Here is a 26,091-nt window from a genome sequence, read left to right as displayed (position 1 = left end):
AGTGCTTGTTTATTATGCATATTGGGCGACAGACTACTATTGAATTAACTTTTGCACTAGAGATCAATGCCAGATTGTCAGACTTTCTGGGACATCAGAGGACACGTAGACGAAATTTCACATATTTCTTTATCCAGCAGTTTTTCCCTGTACTAATGATAAATGCATTGTATCAAGAGGAGCAATTATTAGAATATCACCACTCCAGTAGAGAAAAATCAGCCTGGGTTCATTCAGCCCTGTTCGCAACTGTCATTTATTAATTGCTCCATTTAATTTTTTCCAAGAAGAAATACAATATACAAAGCTTCTCTACTGCAAATAGAGTTTTAATTAAAAAAAAAAATCCACAGTTTAGCAATCCATGCCCAAAAGAAGCTGATTACTCAGAATTGCCACTTGTCATCATTAGTAGTTCCAGTAGGGGGGCGCCATAGGTGGATTCTAATCGCTTGGGGATTATGATCATGTTACAGCGTCATCTGACTTCACATGGAGCAGACGGAAATAGAAGGATGTTATACTTTTGTTCCAGTTCACACTCACTTCCTAGAACATGATTATTAATAGATGGGGCCCCTGAAAGGGCAGCCTGACCTTACTCGCCAAGAAATCTGAACAGAAATATGCTGTGAAAAAAGACACTGGAATGCATTAAAGACCCTTCTTATTCAAATACAACTTTGTGCGGCGCTGACTGCTATCAGATGCCCATCCTATACAGCCGTCAATAGCAATTCATGGGGAACGCTGAGCATTTTCCCTATTTATAAACTACCATTAAAGAAGCCCTAGTGGGCGCTGGCGAGCACCATAGTCTTTTCGGAGGAGGCGGCAGGTTATTGTGGTTCAGACAAGGGCGCCTTGTTGTGGTCACTGTGTTCATATCCCAAATGGCGGAGGTGGTCTTTGGGTTGATCATCTGCAGCTTCCTCCTGTCGGTCACCAGTGTCACCACTGTCCTGTGCTGGATACTGCTGGCCAGGACTAGGAGAAAATGGGAGGCGAAGTCGAAAATAGTCAAGTCCTTGGAAGTCCCCTGGAACAATAATGGAAAAAAAAAAAAAACACATCTTACACCCGGCACTGACACTAGTTTTCCAAATGCAAAACAGTAAAAGATCAGTCTGAGCACTTAGCCAAAAACAGCAGCTCGGTAAAGTTCCAAACTTGTCTGCTGCCATATTTCCACCTCTTTTTTTCAGACGGGGCCAAAAGAATGTGCTTTTGGCTTTTGCTTGGTATGAACACGTCTGCATACAGTTTATTCAACCGTTTAGTAAAGTTCAGCAGATGGTGCTTTACTTTATGGAGGACCACCGGTTCCAGGTACTGATTTTAATGCAGATAATGACGATTTTTTTATACTCTTGTGTGAACCTGTCCTATCCAGCACTGATATAATCATTTGACCTGAATTCCAGACATGTTCTGACAAATATAATTTTAAAAGACCAAACCGCACCGTGCTCAGCTTCCCCAGGTCCCCTTCTTCCCAGTGTCTGGCATTTCACTGCAGTACTGTTGTCTCACCAACAGGGCGGCGGCGGCAGCTGATCTCCACTGGAATCTCACTCACAAAGCCCCATATTACACTGATTAACCGCCACGCTGTCCATGTGACGACAGAACTGCAGCCAATGTCACATACCGGGAGAAGCAGCGGAGACTCGCTGTTGGACCCAGGAATGGTGAGTATAACAAATTTTTTTTTTTTTTAATCAAAATGTAATGAGGGAAAAATCATATCTGAAAAGGGAATTAAAGCCCTTTAAAGAAAACGTTAGGATTTTATACCACAAACTAATGGCATGTATATGAAGGTACTTTATTGCTGATTAAATCCTAACCTTTCTTGTAGAAATCTGTTTTGCCATTTTGGAGAAATCCATAGTTGAAATGATATATTATGAATAGCACGTGCAGTGGGGCGGGCCCTGCACCAACAGTACTCCGGCCCTCTATACCTGTTCCCTGCCTGCTGCCTGCCTCCTGTTTCTAATATCTCAGTGACCTGTCAGTCAGAGACAGGAGGCAGGCAGCGGACGAGGAATAAGGAGAGCTGTAGGTGCAGGGCCCTGCCCACTGCACTTGCAGCTCATTAGCATACATTTTCAACGATGGATTTCTCTATAATAGCAAAACAGCTTTCTACAAGAAAGGTAAGGTTTTAAAAAGCAATAAAGCACCTTTACATAAATGTCATTCGTTTGGGCTAGTAAATCCTAATTTCCAGGTTCCCTTTAATTCCTCGTTTATGAAAAATACTACTTTTAGATCATGTTATCATCATTCCGGAAACTGAGTGAACCTCATAGGATTGTTGTACTTATATCATGGCAGACAAACTGCTGATTACGTGATATATTCAATCTAGAAAATGATCCCAACGTCTGCAGAGTCCTAGTGAAATAACATGTTACTGAGAATAAAAACCACTAATCATATTCTTCTATGTGCGCCAAGTGACTTAATGCTGCCTAATGTATATATTTTGCATATGTAAGAGCTCCGCTTTGTAATCTAAGTACAAGGATATTGACCCTGCCTGATCTCTACTTATACAACCACATAAAGGTGCCTCAAATCTTTATAAACAAATCACATTTATGTGAGGACACAGTACGTTCATAAAAAATATGAGTGTACTGAAGGAAATTATTGTCAGTGATTAAAGAGAATCTGTCAGTAAAATCAGCCCTCATATGGACATGTAGGTTATAGGAAACTGAATAAAATGATGCCTTGATATCTGCGATCTGACGTCTTATTCCAGAGATAGCCACGTTTTTTCTTAATACATCAATGAGGTGTTAAGATCTATGGGTCAGACATAGATCTCCGTGAGAATCTGCCTCCAGAGATTATTGTAAATGAAAGGTGACATTACCAGTGTGAAACATGTAGCTCATGTAGAACACCCCTTCATGTGTTGAAATGTAGCTGCTGGACATTTTGATATTGTGTCATGCGACCACAGTTGCTGTGTATCTGTATCCTAATCAATTATTTTTGGACTCCGTTGCAAAAAGCACACTGCTATTGCCAAGATCAGTAACACGCAAACCATCCTGAGTTAAAGGGAATCTGTCATTACGATCAACCCTCTATGGGAACGCAGGTCAAATAAAGTGGAAGAAAATGATTGCTTGATATTTGTGATCCGATGTCATATTCCATAGAAATCAATGCTTTTCTTAATATGCAAATGAGCTGTTAAGATCTATGGGGCGGACACTGATCTCCATCAGAATCTGCTTCCAGAGCTTATTGTAACTGAAAGGTGACATTACCAGTGTGAGACATGTAGATCAGGAGAGCAGACTGTCAGTCATTACATAATCTCACACTGGTAATACCCCTTTCATTTAAAACAAGCTCTGGAGGCAGATTCACATGAGGATCTGCACAATAATACTAAATAAACCATGTGCATAAAGTATTATTGTGTCTAGAGTACATAATTATTATATGGGGTGGAGAAGACTTTCAATAATAATAATTTGAATTATGTAGCGCCAACATATTCCACAGCACTTTATAATTAAGCAGGGACATGTACAAACAAAGGAGACTTCACAGATTACTGTCATAGAGTGGTAATATACAACAAAAGGCTGGTGTTATAGAGGATGGTATATTAAATAGATAGAATGTTGTTATATCGGTGGTATAAAATACACCGCAAGACTGCTGTTATACCCCCTCTCTCTTACCCCCCCCCCCAACCTCGCTTTATCTGCAGACATACTCCTTAACCTCAAACCTCTCCTTCTAACATACAATACAAGACGATCACTCTCCTTCACCCACCTGCTTTCCCTTTCTCTGCTTCTTCTCATTGCTGGTGACATATCCCCCAATCCTGGCCCCCCCCCTTCCTCATACATCCCACTAATCCTCACCCCTATCTTTCTCACACTAAGAGAAACTACCGCAATCCCTCACACTTAAAACCTGTGCCACTGACCCCCTCCCTCCCGCACCCTCTTTCTGGAGCACTTTGGAATGCTCGCTCCATCTGCAACAAGCTCCACGTGATCCACGACCTCTTTACCTCCCGCAACCTTTCCTTCCTGGCCCTCACTGAGACCTAGCTGACACACCCTGACACGGCCTCCCCGGCCGCACTGAGTTATGGCGGCCTCCACTTTAACCACACTCCTCGCCCTGGCCACAGACAAGGTGGAGGAGTGGGTTTCCTCCTTTCTAAAAACTGCTCCTTCAACCCTATCCAACCCCCACCCTCCCTTATCCTCCCTTCTTTCGAGGTCCACTCTGTCCGTATTTACTCTCCCTCTAATCTCCAAATGGCTGTCATATACCGACCACCGGGATCAGCCACTGCTCTCATCGACCAATTCTCCACCTGGCTCCTCCACTTTCTCTCTTCTGACATCCCCACCATCATCATGGGGGACTTCAACATCCCCATTGACACCCACCAGCCAGCCCTCCACAACATGGACAGTTCCACCGCTTTCTACAACGCCACCCTCACATCAGCCATAGACTCAGTCGCCCCTCTCATGCATGGCAAAGTGCGACAAACCAATAGGCAATCCTGGCACAACAACCTCACCAAAAAAAAAAAAAAACTTCGACAAACATCCAGGGTCGCGGAGCGGCGTTGGAAGAAAATACGCCTGCCAGACGACACAACACTGCTTTCAAACAAGCTACACTTGCCTTTAAATCAGCCCTCACCTCTGCTAAACAGACCTATTTCACAAACCTTGTATCTTCATTATCCCACAACCCAAAACAACTGTTCAGCACATTCAACTCTCCTCCACCCACCACTGCCACCTCCAACTCCCCTCATCTCTGCTGAGGACTTTGCCACCTACTTCAAAAACAAGATTGACCAAACAAGGCACACCTTTACAATTCCATCACCCCAACTGCTCCACATACCAGTCCTCTGCCCTTCCCTAATAACCTCCCTCTCCATCATCACTGAAGGAGACCTTACTAATCTCACCTCACCACCTGTGCACTTGACCCCATCCCTTCCCATCTGCTCCCAACCTCACTAACATGATCATTCCAGCCTAACCCATCTCTTCAACCTATCCCTAACTTCTGGTACCTTCCCCTCTGCCTTCAAACATGCCACCATCACACCCATCCTCAAAAAATAAAACCTTGACCCAACTGCTATGCCCAGCTATCGCCCCATATCACTGCTCCCGTTTGCTTCCAAACTCCTTGAACAGCATGTCCATGCTCAACTTTCCTCCCACCTCTCATCTAACTCCCTCCTTGACATCCTGCAATCTGGCTTCCGCCCCCACCACTCCACTGAAACTGCCCTGAACAAAATTACTAATGACTTACTCACAGCCAAAGCTAACAGACAGTTCTCCATCTTCCTCCTTCTTGACCTGTCCTCTGCCTTTGACACAGTTGACCACTGCCTACTGCTACAGATTCTTTCTTCCCTTGGCATCAAAGACCTTGCCCTGTCCTGGATTTCCTCATACCTTTCTGACCGCACATTCAGCGTTTCCCACTCCCACGCTACCTCCTCATCCCGCCCCCTCTCTGTTGGAGTCCCCCAAGGCTCTGTCCTGGGGCCCCTACTTTTTTCCATCTACTGTATACTCTTGGCCTAGGACAACTCATAAAGTCCCATGGCTTCAAGTACCACCTGTATGCAGATGACACTCAGATCTACCTCTCTGGCCAAGATGTCACTTCTCTGCTGTCCAGAATCCCAGAGTGTCTATCAGCCATATCCTCCTTTTTCACCTCTCACTTCCTAAAACTCAACGTAGACAAAACTGAACTCATTATCTTTCCTCCATCTCACGTATCTTCCCTACCCGATCTATCTATTATAGTAAACGGCATCACGCTCTCTCCAGCACGTGAAATCCGCTGCCTCGGAGTAACTCTCGACTCTGCCCTGTCCATCAAACCACATGTCCAATCTCTTGCCACCTCCTGTCGCCTCCAACTCAAAAGTATTTCCAGAATCCGTCCCTTCCTCAGTCCTCAATCTACTAAAACTCTTGTACATGCCCTCATCATCTCCCGCCTTGACTACTGCAACACTCTCCTCTGTGGCCTCCCTGCTAACTCTCTTGCACCACTCCAGTCTGTGCTCAATTCTGCTGCCCAACTAATCCACCTCTCTCCTCGCTACTCCCCTGTCTCCCCCCTCTGCAAATCCCTCCATTGGCTCCCAATTCCCCAAAGAATCCAGTTCAAACTACTAACACTGACCTACAAAGCCATCCACAACCTTTCCCCTCCCTATATCTCTGAACTAATCTCCCAATATCTTCCCTCACGTAATCTTTGATCATCCCAAGACCTCCTACTCTCCTACACACTTATTCGTTCCTCACACAACCACCTCCAAGATTTCTCCCGAATATCCCCTATCCTCTGAAATGCCATGCCTCAACACGTCCGATTATCCACCACCCTCGGATCCTTCAAATGGAACCTGAAAACCATCTTTTCAGGAAAGCTTACAGCCTGCAATGATCATTCTGCCGCCTCACCACCACCTGAGCTGCCGCCTCATCACCACCAGAGCTGCTGCACCCCCGACCTTCTGTCTCTTCCCCACTATCCCGTAGACTGTAAGTCCGCAAGGACAGGGTCCCCTCCCCTCTATACCAGTCTGTCATTGTAAATTTGTTTACTGTTAACGATATCTATAACTTTGTATGTAACCTCCCTTCTTATGTACAGCACCATGGAATTAATGGCGCTATATAAATAAATAATAAAATACAGGTTTTGGGAGTTATAATCAGTTGGCTTGAGTGACACAATTTAAGCCTGGGAAACGGGTACTTGGGTTAGTGCCGTACTTTTGTTAGTGCTCACAGGGGAGAGTAAGTTTCTTACCCAGTGGCAGGGGGACATTAGGGTAGTGAAAAAAGTGGGAGCAGTAAACTATAAAGTACCAACCAGGGAAAAGGAAGCCATTTCGAATATATTTTAGCAACTTACTAAAACCTTGGAAGGGTAGCAACCCACTGGAAACCCCTTGCTTGTTGACCTAATCAGGAGCCAACATGGCGGGTATCAAAGTGCCAGAAACATTGACGCATTCCCAAAATTGGTATAGCCAAAAATCTGTACCCAAAAACAGGGGCGGATTCTTGGAAGTACTAGATCACCCTTGTGTCATCAAGCATGAGCCTCAAGTTTGAGTCAATTTAAAACTCTGTAGAATCTGTTTGCTTGTGTTGTGGTGTGACTGGTGGTCGCGTGGTTAATGGAAGCTATGTGTCACAGGGATGGAAGCTCCCTGTGATGTAGCCCAGGGTGTTTTCTTAAGTAGTTGTTGTTTACACTTGGGTCCGGGCTGCGGGTAGCTTTGAGAGTTGGGAGGGTCGGGCTACCCATGTACCACACACTGTGGTGAGGGGGCTCACTGTACTCCATTTTGTCTGAAGATATGTGTGTGGTTGTGAATCTGCAGGACCTGTGATGATGTCATGATCATGTGACTAGCCATGTGGTAGGTATCTGGGAGGGGTTACAGGTTATCTAAGGAAGATGTGTTGCACATGTGAGGGAGAGTGTGTTGGAGACTGTCAGCCCAGACAGAGCTCCCATGTTCCAGGCTCAGACGTCGCATAGTCTGGGGAAGCCGCGCCGGCGACTCCGAACCAAAAGGAGCTGACTGTCTTGAAAACCGTGTGACACTGACAGGGTCAGAGAGAAATGTGTACAGGATGCCTCTGTGGTAAGAGGGATCCGGGAGCCTGCGTGGCCAACAAGTAACGAACCAAAAGGAGCTGATGGTCTTGAAAACCATGTGACACTGACGGGGTCAGAGAGAAATGTGTACAGGATGCCTCTGCGGTAAGAGGGATCCGGGAACCTGCGTGGCCAACAAGTAACGAACCAAAAGGAGCTGACTGTCTTGAAAACCATGTGATACTGACCGGGGTCAGAAAGTGACTGTGTGTGAACTGATATCTATCGGATGCCTCTGAGGACAAGAGGGATCCGCGAACATGTGTGGCCAATTCAACAGGTAACGGTATTGACAACCGTATGTTATACTGACCGGGGTCAGTGAAAGACTGTGTGAGAAGTGGCTATATGGTGCCTCTGTAGATAAGAGGTACCCGGGAACCTGTGTGGCCGACACCAGCAGGTAACAGACAGGTGTCCGTGTTATACTGACCAGGGTCAGAGAGAGACTGTATCTGCATCCATGTGTTAAAGCTGAAGGTTTAACAGACAGTGTAATGGCTGCTGGAACTGTCTAAATATTAAACCGTACGGCTTAATTTTAACCCTGAGAGTTCCAGTGTTTACCGCAAAGACCTGCCAAGAGAGTAATCCCCGTCCACTCACATGGTGGAACGTTACAGTGTGTTGACAGATGGTCCAGCCCCCAGCTTTGGGTGGGGGGGGAGTATGTAGCAAAGCCATGTAGGCTAGGGTTAAATGCTAGTTGTACAGGTACTAAGTATATCACCTTGCTAGCCCATCATGTAACTAAGCTCGTTGTTCTCCTTGGTCAGTCAGCTCAAGCTGACCAAACTGGATGTGCCTTGGAGCTGAAGAGACAGGACAGAATGAGTCTTTGAGAAGAGTCTGCAGAGGCCATGTGCAGTGAGCCACAATTATTAATGGTTGCTATCTCTTCTCCAGTAACTGTTTTGTTTGGCCAAGTTGGGGCTAGCTCAGCTGTGTATTAGTAGCCAGGGTCTGTTCTGTTTAGTTAGCGCCTGGACATGGCTACGGATTTATGTTTGAGGGTTTTTTTGGTGCTGGACAACCTGTGGAAAGCAATAAAAAATGCACGTGCTTGGTCTGCATAGTCTGTGTGAACGCCACCTAAGTCCTAATGCTTCTATGCTAGAGAGAGTGAATCCCCAAAGCTTCACATTGGGTCACGGGTGATGCTATCTCCCTGGACCAAACAGTTTCTGCCTAGAGAGCCATCTGCTGCTGAAGCTGCTTCTGAACCTGCTGCTGATGCTGCAACTCCTAGTGCTGCTGCTGAAACTGCTGCTTCTGCATAAGCTGCTGCTTTAGCTTCTGCTTCTGCTGTTGATAGTGCTGGATCAGGAGTTTGTTGGGTATGCTGCTGGTGCTGCTGTGGTTGTACGTGGACTAATTGCGTAACATGCTCGTCTATGCTTTCAGACTGTGTTCACAATACTGTATCTGCCTTTACCCAGGACATTCAATCTTTACAGTCCAATCACCTGTGCTCTATGTGACTTAATGCCTGCATTCTCCAGCAATTTTTGGAATTCACTCTCTCTGGCAGGCATTAGGCAATGCAGAATTGGTACAAACCAATACATTTTCTGTTGCTTTCCAAAGATTTCACCGCACCAAAACAAACTAATAAAAATAAATCCCTAGCCTTCGCCAGGCGCTAACTAAACAGAACAGACCCTGGCTACTTATAATCGGCTGAGTTAGCCTCAGCTCGGTCAAACAAAACAGCTGCTGTACATAGCAACTACTAATACTTGTAGTTCTCTGCAAACAGCCTGTGCAGACTCTTCTCAGAGAGGGATTCTGTCCTGTCTTTCTTCAGCTCCAAGATACATCCAGTCAGGTCAGCTTCCCTGAGCTGACTGACTAAGGAGAACAGCTAGCCTAGTTATATGCAGGGCCAGCAAGGTGATCTAATTAGAACCTGTAGGCTAGAATTTAATCCTAGCCTAGCTGGCCTCACTACAAGGAGGTATGGAATACACCACCAGACAACTGTTAAACATAGTGCTATAGAATACTATGCCAGTCTGTTGTTATACAGGGAGGTATAGAATACACTGCCATACTGCTGTTTATAGGGTGGCAAAGAATGTGCCATCAGACTATATAGGAGGTATAGAATACACATCCAGACTTCCATTATATATGGTGGTATAAAATACACAGCCAGACTGCAGTTATAAAAGAGGTATTGAATATATTGCCAGACTGCTAATATATAGGAGGTATTGAATATACAGGCAGACTTCTGTTATACATGGAGGTATATAATACACCGCTAGACTGCTGTTATACAGAGTGGTATATAATACTCCATTAAACTGCTGTTATACAAGGTGGTATATATTACATTGGTAGACTGCCATGACAGAGGGTCTTCCAGGCTACATCTAGTTATTAAAAATGTAATCTGAACCTATTTATTAGCTCTATGCATGTTGATTATTTGCTATTACTTTATATTGCTCTGTGCCCTGTGTTTTTAATGCTAAACTTTTGACAACCTAATTAAATAGTATATTACTAACCAGGAGTAACTAACGGGCTCATGGGGTCTTCAGACTGGTGAAAAGCATCACTGGGTTCCAGCTCACTAATGTCCAGTGGTTCAGACAGTTCCAGTGAGTCAATATTCACTTCCATCGATGATACACTGTCCAGTGGAGCTGCAGAAGAGAAAAGATAGATTCAGCTTTACTATGCACAATGCACAAAACATGACTAATGTCTGTTGAATGAAGCTGAGATTATTTATTTCTGTATCTAGCATTACATGTTCCGCTTTTTGGTTTCAGCAGCTTCATGATGTGCATTCTTTCTTTCCTTCATGATGGAAAGGTTATAAAACCTTAGTTACCCTTGTCACACGATAAACACTAGGGCCCCAGTTCACCAATCTTTGGGCCCAATTTATCAAGACCGGCATTGTTCAATCCAGTCTTGATGAGAAATGCTGGAGTCAGATGATTCAGATTCATGAAGAGGTATAATGCATCTCCACGAATCAGGACTGGTGGACAAGTGACCTACACCTCTGTGCAGGGCGGGTTTTAGACAAAGTGGGCCCCAAATGCTCAACAAAAACCATAAGATGAAAAAAAAGTCACCTAAAAATAATGTTGCAAATGATGAATTGTGGCCATTGTCCTCCTCTCATCTGTGTAGGAAAAAGTATTCAAAATTGAAATAACCAAGTAAATAACACTGACATGTTTTTATATATGTGTATCACATATGTGGCAACTTCCCCAAACTATTTCCATGACTATTTATAGTAATTTATGAATTGGCTGTTCGTGGATATATATATATATATATATATATATATATATATATATATATATATATATATATATTTGTTTATTTATTTATTTAAATAGATAAAATATTGTGCTGTTCCATCTAAGGTTATGATTGTATGCTTATATAATTGTGTTAAGTTACCTTTCTTTGTATTCAGTTTTGCATTTGGTCTGCTGCCACCTGCTGTCCTTTTCTGTATAGCAGATGGCAGCTAATTAATTCTAGTACATGCCTCCCACTTCCAGGTCAGGTGAATCCTTCTCTTCCTGCCGGTGGCCATTACTAGTTTCTTTTTCACCCGGGAGAGACACGCTTACTAGGCTGTGGAAGGCATCAGTTTTTTGACCACACACAATTTGCTGAATCATCTTGCTGCATACCTTGCTGCACACATCTTGCTTTACCACCTGGGTTGTTACACCTGCATTTCTGGAGAAGTACTGCATTACCAATCATACGCTGTATGTCCAGATTTCCAATAAACAAGTCTGGACTTCACAATATCTGGTTTGTATCATCTCTCCGGACGCATGAACAGCAAACAGCAACAATGGTCCTGTCTGCTCTGCATTGAGAAATCGGAAGGTAGAAATCTCTCCCAGCCCCAATCAACTACACCTCCATTCGCCTCATGTGGGGACAGAACTAGAGTTGAGCGAAACGGGTCGAAAAATTTCAAAAGTCGCCGACTTTTGGCAAAGTCAGGTTTCATGAAACAAAACCCGACCCTAGGATGAGGTCGGCCACGAGGTCGGCGACTTACGCGCCAAAGTCGCGTTTCAAAAGTTTGTTTTGCGCTCTTTTTCAGCCAATCAGGATCCACGGACACTGTGGGCAACGTGATGACATAGGCAGGGGTCACCACCATCTTTCAGAAGGGCATGCAAGTGATTGGCTTGCTTTGGTGGGCGTCACAGGGGTTATAAAAGGGCGTGCACGCCGACCGCCATCTTACTTCTGCCGAAATTAGCATAGGGAGAGGTTGCTGCTGCTGATTCTGTAGGGAGAGCGTTAGGCAGGGAAGAAGAAAAAAAACCTGCTTCTGCTGCTAGCGATCTTGCCTGTACAACACACCAGTCACTGTGTGTGCAGTGCAAGGGGAGGCTATATTGTGGTGGATCAGTGGTGTTGGTTGTTAGGCTGCCTTCTAAGGCTTCCTGACAGCTGCATTGCTGTTTACCCACTGCTCTGCAAACTGCTTTTTTAAAAGCAATCCCAATTTTTTTTTTTTGTCCTGCTGAGGTACTGAGCGTGCATTTTTTCACACCATACAGCGGTGTACGCTCCTCACACAGTACCGTGTAACGGCTGTTATCACAGCCACAGTGAAGCTATCTGTGTGTCACTCTGTGAGAATAAGTCGAGGACATGTTCCGTTCTTACAGACCTGCACCTACTAGTTTTGTCTAGCTTTCAAACAGTTAAATATATTTGCTGTTTGATCACATTCAAAACTATAGAGAGACAGCGTGTGTCAGTCCGTATACTTAAAAAACACGGAGCTTGACAATTTTACGTACACCGGACAGCCGTGTACGTGCACGCTCCTCTCAGTACCGTGTAACGGCTGTTATCACGGCCACAGTGAAGCTATCTGTGTGTCACTCTGTGAGAATAAGTCAAGGACATGTTCCGTTCTTACAGACCTGCACCTACTAGTTTTGTCTAGCTTTCAAACAGTTAAATATATTTGCTGTTTGATCACATTCAAAACTATAGAGAGACAGCGTGTGTCAGTCCGTATACTTAAAAAACACGGAGCTTGACAATTTTACGTACACCGGACAGCCGTGTACGTGCACGCTCCTCTCAGTACCGTGTACCGGCTGTTATCACGGCCACAGTGAAGCTCTGTGTCACTGTGGAAGGATAAGTGGAGGACTTGTTCCGTTCTTACAGACCTACACTCTAGGGAGATTCCTATTCTGCCCAGTTCTACATACACCTTGTAGTTTGTGATACACTAGCCAATTTCTGCCTGTGACATAGCGCTCTGATATTCAGTGGGCCTCACACAATCCAAAAGTGTCCAGTGTCCACTAGTGTGTGCAGAAATTCAAAATCTCCCTTATCCTGTAGTCACTTTTTTCACACCTGTGCCATCGAGCCTGTGACATAGCGCTGTGATATTCAGTGGGCCTCACACAATCCATAAGTGTCCAGTGTCCACAAGTGTGTGCAGAAATTCAAAATCTCCCCTGTCCTATAGACACCTTGTACCTTGTTTTACATTACTATATAGTTTGTTGGATTTTGTCTACATTTCTACAAAAAATGAGGAAGGCTGGTGGAAGAGGCCGTGGAATTGGGCGGGGGTTGGCAGCTGGCAATGATGGTGTTGGTGGTGGATCTGATGGTAGTGGAAAGAGCAAAATAGGACTGAATGCAGGAGGTGTTGAGCCTGTGTCATCGTCTGGCTCCATAAGGCTTCGAAGGCTTAGTTTTCTAGGAGTTGGCAAACCGCTTTTAAAGCCAGAGCATCAGGAAAAAGTTTTGTCTTACATTGCTGACTCAGCCTCTAGCTCTATCGCCTCCTCTTCTGAAGTTGTAAAAAGTAAAAGCACTGAGTCGTCATTGGAGGCTCATGTTCATGAACCACACCTTTCCTTGTGTCCTTCACCCCAACCAAGATTGAAGGATGACGCAGGACATACTACTGATTACTCCATGGAGCTGTTTTCACATACCATGCCTGGATTATCAAGTGAAATGGTGAATTACCCAGGCCAAGATGAATCTGACATGGAGTGCACTGATGCACAGCCGCTGATAGATGATTCTGCTGGTACATTCACTCAGAGCACTACATTGTCCTCGCAGTGTACAGAGCCAGATTCTGACCCTGATGAGACTCAGGTGCCCCTTCCCGCACACTATACCACCATACACGGTGACACAGAGGAAGGTGCACATGGCATTGAAGAGGAGGTGATGGATGACCCAGTTGTTGACCCAGATTGGCATCCATTGGGAGAAGAGGGTGCTGCTTCCAATAGCAGGAGCATCCACAGCAGATATCGACATCGCAACAGCTGTTATCTGGCAGGCCCGGAGCACTCCAAAGACAGGTTCCAAAAATCAAAAGAGTTGCTGGACAGCTTGTCCAGAGGGTCAAAAGATCACAGCGTGCTAGGCCGCAAAATGTCTGCCAAAGTAGGAAGAGTGCAGTGTGGCACTTTTTTGAACAAAATCCTCATGATCAGGCCAAGGTTATCTGTAAGAAGTGCGCAAAGACCTTTAGCCGAGGGAAAAATCTGAAAAATTTGAATACCAGTTGCATGCTTAGACATTTAACCACCATGCACTTGCAAGCGTGGACACAACACCAAACCTCAAGTGCCACATGTGCAACTGATCACAAAGAAGGTAGTCAGCAACGCTACATTGTTTCCCCCACTGTAAGCCCACCGGTTAGCACAGCAGCAAATGTTGAGGTGTCGTTGCAAGGCCACAGCAGTCAGGGAATCCCACAGTTATACCAACGAAATACTGAATCTAGGCCATCAGAAAGAACACCAACTCCATCACCATCATCAACCCTCTCTCAGTCCGCCCTGTCCACCGCTACTTCCACCATATGCAGCTCTCAAGTCCAGCTCACCCTCCCAGACACTATGAGTAGGTCAAGAAAGTACTCAGTCTCTCATCCGCGTACACTGGGTTTGAACGCCCACATTGCCAAACTAATCTCGTTTGAGATGATGCCCTATCGGTTGGTGGAAAGCGCAGCTTTCCGCGAACTCATGGCCTATGCAGTACCACGCTATGACCTACCCAGTCGCCACTTCTCTCGCAAAGCCATCCCAGCCCTCCACCATCATGTAAAAGACCGCATTGTCCATGCACTCAAGCAGTCAGTGAGTGGAAAGGTGCACCTCACAACTGATGCATGGTCCAGTCGGCATGGCCAGGGCCGTTACGTGTCCATCACTGCGCACTGGGTTAATGTGGTGGATGCAGGGTCCACAGGGGACAGTGGTGGTGGGACAGTGCTGCCTAGCCCACGGTATAGGAAACAGTTGGCTGTAGGCGTTCGACCCTCCTCCTCCTCCAGAAGCGAAAGCTCGTCCACAGAGCGCAGTCGTACGAGCACTCCATCTGCAGCTGCCACTGTTGCACACAAGGTGTCCCCCTATCGAGCAGCTAGTGGAAAGCGTCAGCAGGCTGTGTTGCAGATGATGTGTTTGGGCGACAGACACACCGCCGAGGTGCTGGCCGAGTACTTGAAGCGACAAACTGAGTCATGGCTGGGCAGTGTACATCTTGAGGCAGGCAAGGTAGTTAGTGATAACGGCCGTAATTTTGTGGCAGCCATAGCCCTTTCAAAACTCAGCCACATACCTTGCTTGGCTCACACCTTGAACCTGGTGGTGCAGTGCTTCCTCAATAATTATCCGGAGTTAACAGCCCTGCTCCAGAAGGTGCGAAGACTGTGCGCGCACATCCGCCGGTCGCCTGTACACTCCGTTCGTATGCAGAAGCTGCAGCGATTGCTCCACCTTCCCAACCACCGCCTCATTATCGACATTGCAACAAGGTGGAACTCCACCCTGCACATGGTGGAGCGGCTGTGCGAGCAGAGGCAGGCCATAATGCATTTGTGGGAGGATACACGGCCAGGCACTTTGAGAGCAGACATGGAGTTGACAGGTGTGCAGTGGTCGAAGCTGAAAGACCTCTGTAAAGTTCTTCAGTGTTTTGAGGAATGCACACGGCTGGTAAGCGCAGACGACGCCATCCTAAGCATGAGCATCCCACTTATGCGTCTGCTCATGCAAACTTTGACGCACCTTAAGGAGCAGGCGTCTGCAGCCAATGTTGATGAGGAGGAAGAGGAGGAGAGAATCCTTGATGACATTCAGCCATTGTCTGCTCGGGACCTCTCCTGGACGAGGTGGAGGAAGAGGAGGAGGAGGATGATGATGGGGATGATTACTTAGGGGAGGAGGATGCATCTCGTGGGGCAAGTGAAAATGTTGGCGTGGCAAGGTCTGGTACAGGGTTTGTGCGTGACTGGAGGGATGTGGATTTGCCAGAAAGTGCTCCTCCAACCAGCACTCGCAGTGCATCATTGACACCGGGAACATTGGCCCACATGTCAGATTATGCCTTGCAGATCCTAAAAAGGGACCCCGCATTGCCAAAATGATGAACGATGACGACTACTGGTTGGCCAGCATCCTGGATCCACGCTATAAAGGCAAATTACAAAACATCAAGCCACAGGAGAACCTTGACCTAATATTGGCTAATAAACAAGCAACTCTGGTAAATCGGTTGCTTGAGGCATTCCCAGCACACAGCAGCGGTGATGGTTCTCACACGAGCCGTACGGGCCGGGGGCAGCTTGGCAGAGGTGTTCATGGTGCACACAGCAGAAGTGGCGTTGGAGACAGGGGTTTCATGACAATGTTGTGGACTGATTTTTCAAGTACCGCTCACACAACTGGTAATACTGCATCGATGGAAAGTGACAGGAGACAGCAGTTGTCAACTATGGTTACAAACTACTTTTCCTCCAATATCGATGTTCTCCCACACAGGTCATTCCCCTTTGACTATTGGGCCGCTAAACTGGACACCTGGCCTGAATTGGCACAATATGCCTTACAAGAGCTCGCTTACCCAGCTGCAAGTGTGCTATCGGAAAGAGTCTTCAGTGCAGCTGGATCAATCCTGACAGAAAAAAGGACCCGTCTGTCAACCCAAAATGTGGATGATCTAACCTTCATTAAAATGAACCATGCATGGGTTTCCAAGGATTTTGTCCCACCTTCCCCTGATGACACATAGGGTGACAGAAAAATGGCTTGCTTTGGTCCACCTCTTCCTGGGACTTGACCTATTTCGCCTTTTGCATCAGCTGAATGTCCAACATCAACATATGCCACTTTCTAAAACTCCCTAACTGTGCTGCCCCCCCCCCCCATGGCCGGGGTCACCACCTAGCGCACGACACCGTGCGAGTGCCGTTGCCCTGGACAGGTGGGTAGGCCGACTCTTGGGCGCGGGCACTGGCACAGGGTCCCTCATAGTGCAATCAAGTGTCTCTGACGGTGGTGGTGCACACCCGCCGTCAGACACACCGCCGTACTATGAGGGGCCCAGTGCCAGTACCGATGCCCACGAGTGGGCCCCCCTTGCTTGGGCAGGGCCCCAGCATTTGCAATCTTTACCTCTCCCTGCTCCTCCGCTGTGTAGTCTGGGCTGTCAAATCCATACTGTGCCTGACACCGTCTGAGCCTGCCTCCTGATGTATAGACATATATTTTGAATGTGTACGCTATCCATACATGTTATCCGGGGATACGGTACCCTTTCTCACCTTTGTGCAATCACGTGCAATCCATACTGAGCCTAACACCGTCTGAGCCTGCCTCCTGATGTATAGACATATATTTTGAATGTGTACGCTATCCATACATGTTATCCGGGGATACGGTACCCTTTCTCACCTTTGTGCAATCACGTGCAAGCCATACTGGGCCTAACACCGTCTGAGCCTGCCTTCTGATGTATAGACATATATTTTGAATGTGTATGCTATTCATACATGTTATCCGGGGATACGGTACCCTTTCTCACCTTTGTGCAATCACGTGTAATCCATACTGGGCGTGAGAACGGCTGGCGAGCTGTTAAGCAAGCTACAGCACCTGTGGTTTGCACACGTAAGTTTTTCATTTTTTCAGGAATGACGGTTAGGCCTAATTCCGGCACTGCGGTTGACCTGCACTTACTGGGAAATTATCGTTCGCGGGTAATAATTGTAATCAGTGATCCCCATCACTAACGTTGTTCAGCGGGTTATCTGCACCTGTAAGCGACAAACGCTGGCCTTTTCAGTGTAGCGCACATGCAGCCACGGACATGTAAGGGCATGACACACCAGTTATTGGCCAATCTCATGTGCCAGAGCCTCACGTGTCCCTCTAGTAAGCCGGACTCGGACCGCGGGGCATGACGGAGTCTCGTTCGTTAACGGAATTAAGCTTGCAATGTGTGCATCTTTTCTGTAGCTGACATGGTTGAGGTTTCCCAGGTGGAGTCGAATTTAACCGTAGGCTCCACTCCTGGTGGTGCCCTTCTGGACATTCCTTTAAGGTTCAGCTTTGCAACCATACTGCCCACGTAAAACAAACACTTTGCCTTCATGAACGCTGTTTGGAGGGTCATGACTCGTGGGAATAACGCCGCCCAATCAGTTAACCTGCTAGAGAGATCCTTCGTTGCTCCCAAGCATGACATCACACTCCCTAGGAGGAAGGTAATACCACTGTGGCGACCGTACTCCTGGGGGCGACACAAGTGCACTGATGCCCAGCCACTGCTCGATGAATCTGCTGGTACATTGACCCAGACCACTACATTCCCCTCGCACGCTACACGGCCTGAATCTGACCCTGATGAAACTCAGGTTACCCTTCCCATATACAGTTCCATCTTACACGGTGACAAAGAGGAAGCTGCAGATGAAAGTGCAGGTTCGGCCCACCCGCCATCAGACACACCACCGTACTATCAGGGGCCCTGTGCCAGTGCCGTCGCCAACGAGTGGGCCCCCCCTGCTTGCTCAGGATCACAGCACTTGCAAGGTTGAAATACTGTGCAGTGAGATGGAAGATGGGGACGACGAGGAGTCCAGAGTAGTACAGGGATTCCCTAGAGAGGAGACTTATTTGATTGTTTTCAATGTTGGGACAGCAATTTTTGGGGAGCACTATACTCTGGAGAATGATAGATGGGGCCCACCATACACTGGAACATTCCAAAGGTGGACATCAGACACTGGAGCAGCATTTACAGGGCCCATTATACACTAGAGCATTAGAAATGGGGCCCATTATGTTTGGAGCATTATTTGGGCCCATAAGACAGTGGAGCTTCATCCATGGGGACCAACATATACTGTAGCATTATGTGGAGCTCATCATATACTGTTTCAAACATTATATGGGACCAATGATTCTGTATGGAGAAATAGATGGGCCTCGTCATGAGATGTAAAAAGTGAAGTATTTTTCATTGTACTATACCGCTATTTCTCTGCCGTATCGAAGCATGATGAGTTGTGGTATGTGTTAAAGGGGCGCTCTTTCGCCTAGGCCACATGAAAACCTGGAGCCAGCCCTACCCCCCCACAACTTTAGCCAAATAACCCCCATTTTTCAGTGCGTAACTTGTATTATGAAGATAATTAAGGTTGACAAGCTTAAGTAAGAAGAATTGATGCTTTTGGCATTCAAATGGGCACTGTAGGTGTGTTTCCTGTCCTCCTCTCACTGCCGACTTTTATTCCCCATTGACTTACATTGGGTTTCGTGTTTCGGGACGACCCCGACTTTTCCCTATAATCGGCCGATCTTGCTCGACCCGACTTTTGGAAAAGTCGGGTTTCACGAAACGAAACTCGACCCTAAAAAACCAAAAGTCGCTTAACTCTAGACAGAACAAATATAACATTGGATGGTCAGTGTTACTTTACTGTCTATGGTCAGGTCTACCATTATCTACATTATCACAGGGGATAGAATGGAACAGTAGCGACCCCCAGAAGACAATTTTATTACTTTTTACTATATAAAATATGGGAGCTAGAGGGAGGATAAATGGAAAGGCCAATTTTAAAAGGTTGTGATCAAGATCAGTTTGGTGGAGATGCGACACCCAATACTCCTGCCGATGAGCTGATCTTGGTGCTGCCGCCGACCAGATGTGCTTTGTTGCGGAAGTACACAGCTCTATCAACTGTACAGTGGCAGTAAGGGGGACTGAAGATCCACTCCCATTCATTTGAATATGCAGGGGGTGTCATATCCTCACCGATCTGATACTAATGACATATCCAAGAGTTAGGCCATCTATATGAAGTAACAGACAATGGTCTTGCAGCTGATTCCTATTCCTGCGGTGCGCTCACTGAGAGCCCCATTGCCAGGAGGAAATTAACTTTATTCCTTCCGGCAGCATTGGCTTCCAGCCACAGAGGTGGCGCAGGCTCAAAATCAGTTACCGCTCTGTGTATAGAAAGCGATGGATGTAGCCGCGCAGTTACAGTCACCACTCTCTATATGCAGAACGGTGAATTTACCTGTGCTGATACCACCTCTATGACCCAATGCTGCCAGGAGGAATAAAGCTAATTTCCTCCTGGCCATGAGGCTCTCAGTGCAGATGTCGGGCAGGTTCAGAGCTCTATTAATCTGCAGGTTAACCACACATTTGCAGGTTAATAGCGTTAACAGATTCCCTTTAAGAAAAAAAAAAAACGCTAAACAGCTTCTAGGAGCGCTACATTACTAGATTTTAAAACTGTTCCACTCATTTCTCCTGTACAAAAATAAAGTAGATGAAAGAAAAGGGAAACTCCGAGCCTTTCCAATGGGGGTTTCCATACAGAAAACTTAATCATTGCAAAGTGACAATTTATGTAAATCTTTAATATACTGTACTTTGTGTTTCAATTCCTTATTCCTAGTCTCGGCTCAGTGTTAGGAAATGAAAGTAATGTTTGTATCTACAGAGTGAAGTCTGATGGCTCGGCTCGTTCCTTTCTGTAGCCCTGATTGAAGTTTCGGGTTAGGACACTTCCACTGAAGTCCGTGAAGAAACCTGCATCTATCAGACATAATCATCTAGGATATGACAGATATTTTTAAAATGTAGTATCAGAGTAGGTAAAGTATATCACTGCTGATACAAGACTAGGGCTCATCCAATCGTCAGTATTTTCCATGTAGGCCGGAGTCACTCTACAGCGAGATACGGCCGAGTCTCGCAGGTTAAAACCAAGCTCTGGCGCCGGCACTCCGGAGCGGAGCATGCAGCTCCATGTATTGCTGTGCGGCTGCACGCGCTGCTCCGGAGTGCCGGCGCCAGAGCTTGGTTTTAACCTGCGAGACTCTGCCGTATCTCGCTGTGTGTGATCCCGGCCGTATGAGAAAAATGGACCCATTATTCTCATCAGACTTTGATCAGAGTGTGATCTGAGTGGCATCAGTTTTTCTAGGAAGTAGAGAGGAAAAAAAAACAAGTTTCTCCACCTTCTCCATTCAAAATTGGAAGTGTGTCTGATATTCCGTGAACCACTCTGTCTGAAATGTACAAGTGCAATCTGTGAAAAACACGGGTAGTGCTCGTGTGAGAAAATCGGATGTGTGAACGCGCACTAACAGTGCATATCTAGGCAGGACACATGGTAGTACCCTGTCAGTTGTGAGTCTGCAAAATAAAATTTACACTTAAAATTTGATACTTTTTTTGTAATCAGTATCATAGTTTGTTTTTTAATGTTATTGACCTAGAAAGCTGTAAAACAGCTGCAAACCTACAATGCGTTACATACAACTGCCATGTGTGAGCTTGTTTTAAGTTGACTGATCATATATTCACGAGGAAAAACAATTTCCTGCGGATTTCTGCTTAGCGATCTATTTGCACACGTTAAAACGCGCCACTCCAGCGGGTTTTTTTTATTACAATGCTGGAGTGATGGTAATTAATTAAGGTCCCTATCCCTAGACTTGTACTCACCAGCCGGAATTTTCAGCTCTTCCGGGTGCCGTTTTGGTCTCACGCCGCCATATTGTGACCAGAACTTCTGACTGACCGGTAGTCAGAGGTAAAAGTCACAAGTTCTCAATGTAAGTCTGAGGCCTCGTTGTGCCCTCATTCTGGCTCTCATACACTTACATTGAGTTGTAACCTCCGGATTGCATAGACACACTGGAGTGGTCCGGCAGGTCACAAGCAGTTGGAGAACGATGGGAGCAGCGCCAGGAGCAAATGAAGACGGCGGCTGGTGAAAATAAGACCAGAGGCAGGGAAGTTAGTTTAGTAGCACCACTCTGGTGCTACATTATAAGAAAATGCTGGAGTGGTGCTTTAAGACATTTCTACATCAAAAGTGTGTGACTTGGTAGGAAAACCCTGCATAAAATATGTGCCTTTTTGCTACTTTTTTTTCGGTTCATCTGAATGGGTGAAAAATGCTGCAAAAATGCTGAAAAAATTAACATGTTCATGATGAGATTTTAGAAATTGTATTCACTTTGCTGGTACAGTAAAATGCTGCTGATGTTTTACAGGAAAAAACGCAGCAAAAATGCAAGGTATGAGGAAGCTCTTAAAACTTGTCTGAAACCATGAAGCTAACATGTCTGAAGCCACAGATCTGTAGCAAAATTCTCATGTAATGCATGCAGATCGTCAGTAGATTGCAGCCATGGCATAGTGAAAATCCACACCGCATCGTGGTGTAGTTTTCTATATCATGTAGGCGAGTCTCTTCTACTCAGCTGATACTGCTCAAATCTGCAGCAAATCCGTAATGTGTGAGCAGCACACCAAGCGTGACCGAAAACTTTACCATTTTCAGAAAGTAATCGGAGAGGATGAAAATGGAGAAGCATCAATCATAGAGTATTTAATGTGGTTTTCACAAAATCCCATAGAACAGAGGAGAACTTGCTGATCACAGGGGGTCTGACCAGTGGGATTGTAGAGGACATGCGCATGCTCAGCCTCCACTCCATTCATCGTCAATGGGACTGCTGGAAATAGCAGAGCACTTTACTCCGCTTTCTCTGGTCTTGCCATTGACAATGAATGGAGCAGAAGCCAACCATGCTCATCTCCTCTATATACAAGACAAGGATCTAGTGAAGCTACCCTCACTGTTTTCCAGAGCCATGTACTTGGGTTCACTGGGATTCCCAGCAGTTGGATCCCAATGGGAAGTAGGGGATAACATTCAACTATGGGAAAACACCTTTAGGTTTAAGTTGTAGCTGCTCTTTATCATGGATTAGTTCAGTGGGTGACACCAGACTTTGAGGCTATGTACCCACGTTGCAGAGATGCTGCGGAAATTTCCGCAGCATTTCCGCAACTCCCGCCGCGGGAAAAACACATGGAATTCGCATGCGTTTTTCCCGCGAAAACAAGCGTTTTTCACACGATTTTCACGTGCGGAATTCAAGCGCATTCCAAGCGATTTAAAGCATCGCTTGAAATGTGATTGACAGGTTGGTCACACTCGTCAAACATAGTGTTTGACAAGAGTGACCAACTTTTTACTATTGAGGCTGCCTATGCGGCATCAATAGTAAAAGATAGAATGTTAAAAATAATTAAAAAAATAAAAAATCGTGATAAACTCACCTTCCGGCGTCCCCAGGCCTCAGCGATGTTCCCGTTCCCAGCTATGCCTTGCGACTAAGACCTTTGATGACATAGCGGTCTCACGATACTGTAGCAGTTTCACGAGACCGCTACGTCACCACAGGTCCTTGCCACAAGGCATTACTGGGAACGGGAGTTGGCGGGAGCATCGGTAAGGCTGCGCGGGACACCGGAAGGTGAGTATAACCCGATTTTTTATTCTTTTTTTTTTTTTACAGGGATATGGTACCCAGAGCCTGGAGGACAGTCTCCTCTCCTCCAGAATGTGGGTACCATCCGCACATGAGCTGCTCACTTTGCACATGGTGGGCATAGCCACATGCGGAAAGTAAGCAGATCTCATGCATTCCTACGTGTGCGGAATCGCGGCGATTCTTTGCGGAATTGCGGTGATTCCGCAAAAATAATGAGCCTGCTGCATTTTTTCCGCTATGCGATTCCGCCACGGAAAGAAACGCAGCATTAGCACAGCATGTGCGGAATACCATAGGAATGCATGGGGTGCGTTCTGTATGCATTTTCGCAGCGTTTTCGCTGCGAAAAATGCGGCAAAAACTCATACAATCCGCAACGTGGGTACACAGCCTGAGGCTATGTGCACACAGTGCGGATTCTGCTGCGGATCCACAGCGGATTTGGCCCTGTGGATCTGCAGCAGAACTGCATGTGATGTATAGTACCATTAAAGGCAATGTAAATCAAAATCCGCAGTGCACATGCTGCGATTTTTTTCCGTGCAGATTTGCTGCGGATTGAAAACTGCAGCATGTCACTTCTTTTGTGCGGATTTGCTGCAGTTTTCCACCTACTCCATTCTAGAAATCCGCAGGTGGAAAACTGCAGGGGAAAACTGCACAAAAACTGCAGTAAATCCGCAGGTAAAACTCAGATAGTTTTACCTGCGGATTTAGCAAAAACTGCAGGGAAAATTCCTCAGCAGTTTCAACACTTTGTGCACATATCCTGAAAGTTTTCTAAAAAAAATAGGCACATATAAAGACATAGCTGTCCGTCACAGAGCAGTACCACCGTATGCGCTCATCAGTTTATATTGAAAGTTTCTCCACAAAACAGTAAGGAAATCAGCATTGTATACCCAGCTCTATAATATGGCGACCAGGTACCGGACTCAGTGTTACATATGACAAGATCCTTTCATGTTTGAGTTAGAGAATATTATTTAGATGACTGATGATCGCTTCTTATCACTTTGCTCATCTGGAAACCATTGTTGGGCCTCCACAGGTGAACGCCGTGTGATTCCTGCATTATATCACAGTAATGTAGGAGCAGCTGATCTTAAAGGCATTCCTTACAGATCTACGCCTCATTAGCACCCCACATGTTTTCACATTTTCAGCATAATTTGAGGTACTGCACTTTTTTTCAGTGATGTTTAGAATACATATAATTCCATTCTGTATTTTTTTTCTCTTTTGGCAGCAAAGTTGAGAGCAGTACGGTATGTATCCGAATACATTGTATGATATACAGTACATACACTTAAAGGGAATCTGTCAGCATAATATAGAGCAAGAGCCTGATTCCAGTGATGTGTCACTTATTGGACTCTGTGTAATTTCTTTAAAATCACTGTTTTATCAGAAGGAGATTATCACTGCTTTACCAGGACTCACATGCAAACCAGTCCAGATAATCTGTGTAGCCCTACCCTAACCACTGATTTTCAGCTTGTTGACAATGTCCAATATATACAGGGCGCTGTCAATCAGGGATGTGGGTGGGTTATACAGAGCTCAGCATTCTGACCACTGCTACATCTACAACAGAGGAAACAGCATTTCTATTAAAACTGCACCAAGCAGCCCAATAAGTGACACATCACTGGAATCAGGATGTTTTTGCCCTATGTTATGCTGTTCTCAGATAACATAGCAAAAAATCTGCTGACAGATTGTCTTTAACCCCTTCACTACCAAGGGTGGTTTGCACGTTAACTCCCGGGCCAATTTTTACAATTCTGACCACTGTCCCTTTATGAGGTCATAACTTTGAAACGCTTCCATGGATCCCGGTGATTCTGACAATGTTTTCTCATGACATATTGTCCTTCATGTTAGTGGTAAAATTGCATTCAAATAACTTGCGTTTATTTGTGAAAAAAACGGAAATTTGGCGAAAATTTTGAAAATTTCGCAATTTTCCAACGTTGAGTTTTTATGCTCTTAAATCACAGCGATACAGCACACAAAAAACTTAATAAATAACATTTCCCACATGTTTACTTTACATCAGCACAATTTTGGAACCAAAATTTTTTTTTGTTAGGAAGTTATAAGGGTTAAAAATTGACCAGCGATTTCTCATTTTTGCAACACCATTTTATTTTTAGGGACCACATCACATTTGAAGCCACTTTGAGGGGTCTATATGATAGAAAATACCCAAAAGTGACACCATTCTAAAAACTGCACCCCTTAAGGTGCTTAAAACCACATTCAAGAAGTTTATTAACCCTTTAGGTGCGTCACAGGAATTTTTTGAATATTTAAAAAAAAATGAACATTTAACTTTTTTTCACAAAAAAAATACTTCAGGTTCAATTTTCTTTATTTTACCAAGGGTAACAGGAGAAATTGGATCCCAAAAGTTGTTGTCCAATTTGTCCTGAGTACGCTGATACCTCATATGTGGGAGAAAACTACTGTATGGGCACACGTCGGGGCTCGGAAGGGAAGTAGTGACGTTTTGGAATGCAGACTTTGATGGCATGGTCTGCGGGTGTCATGTTGCTTTTGGAGAGCCCCTGATATACCTAAACAGTGGAAACCCCCCACAAGTGACCCCATTTTGGAAACTAGACCCCCTAATGAACTTATCTAGATGTGTGGTGAGCACTTTGAACCCCCAAGTGCTTCACAGAAGTTT

At 45.6% G+C, this 26,091-nt stretch overlaps 1 protein-coding gene across 1 annotated transcript in view; it reads right to left on the bottom strand.

Moving 5' to 3' along the window:
* Nucleotides 1-238: 238 nt before the first annotated feature.
* The window catches only part of LOC141095250 (dysbindin domain-containing protein 2-like), a 30,681-nt gene continuing 4,828 nt past the window's right edge, over nucleotides 239-26,091 (bottom strand). Inside the window, exons 3-4 of the mRNA XM_073581148.1 lie at nucleotides 10,245-10,382; nucleotides 239-1,039 (exon numbers count right to left, since the gene is read on the bottom strand). Coding sequence (XP_073437249.1) covers nucleotides 840-1,039; nucleotides 10,245-10,382 — 338 coding nt within the window. The 3' untranslated portion in view covers nucleotides 239-839. The remainder of the gene's footprint in view (nucleotides 1,040-10,244; nucleotides 10,383-26,091) is intronic.

The sequence above is a fragment of the Dendrobates tinctorius genome, unplaced genomic scaffold, assembly GCF_039654945.1.
Source record: "Dendrobates tinctorius isolate UK_male_01 unplaced genomic scaffold, ASM3965494v1 ptg000069l, whole genome shotgun sequence".
In the NCBI taxonomy this organism is placed as follows: Eukaryota; Metazoa; Chordata; class Amphibia; order Anura; family Dendrobatidae; genus Dendrobates; species Dendrobates tinctorius.
The sequence above is the reverse complement of the archived record's forward strand: the minus strand, read 5'-3'. Positions and strand labels throughout refer to the sequence as shown.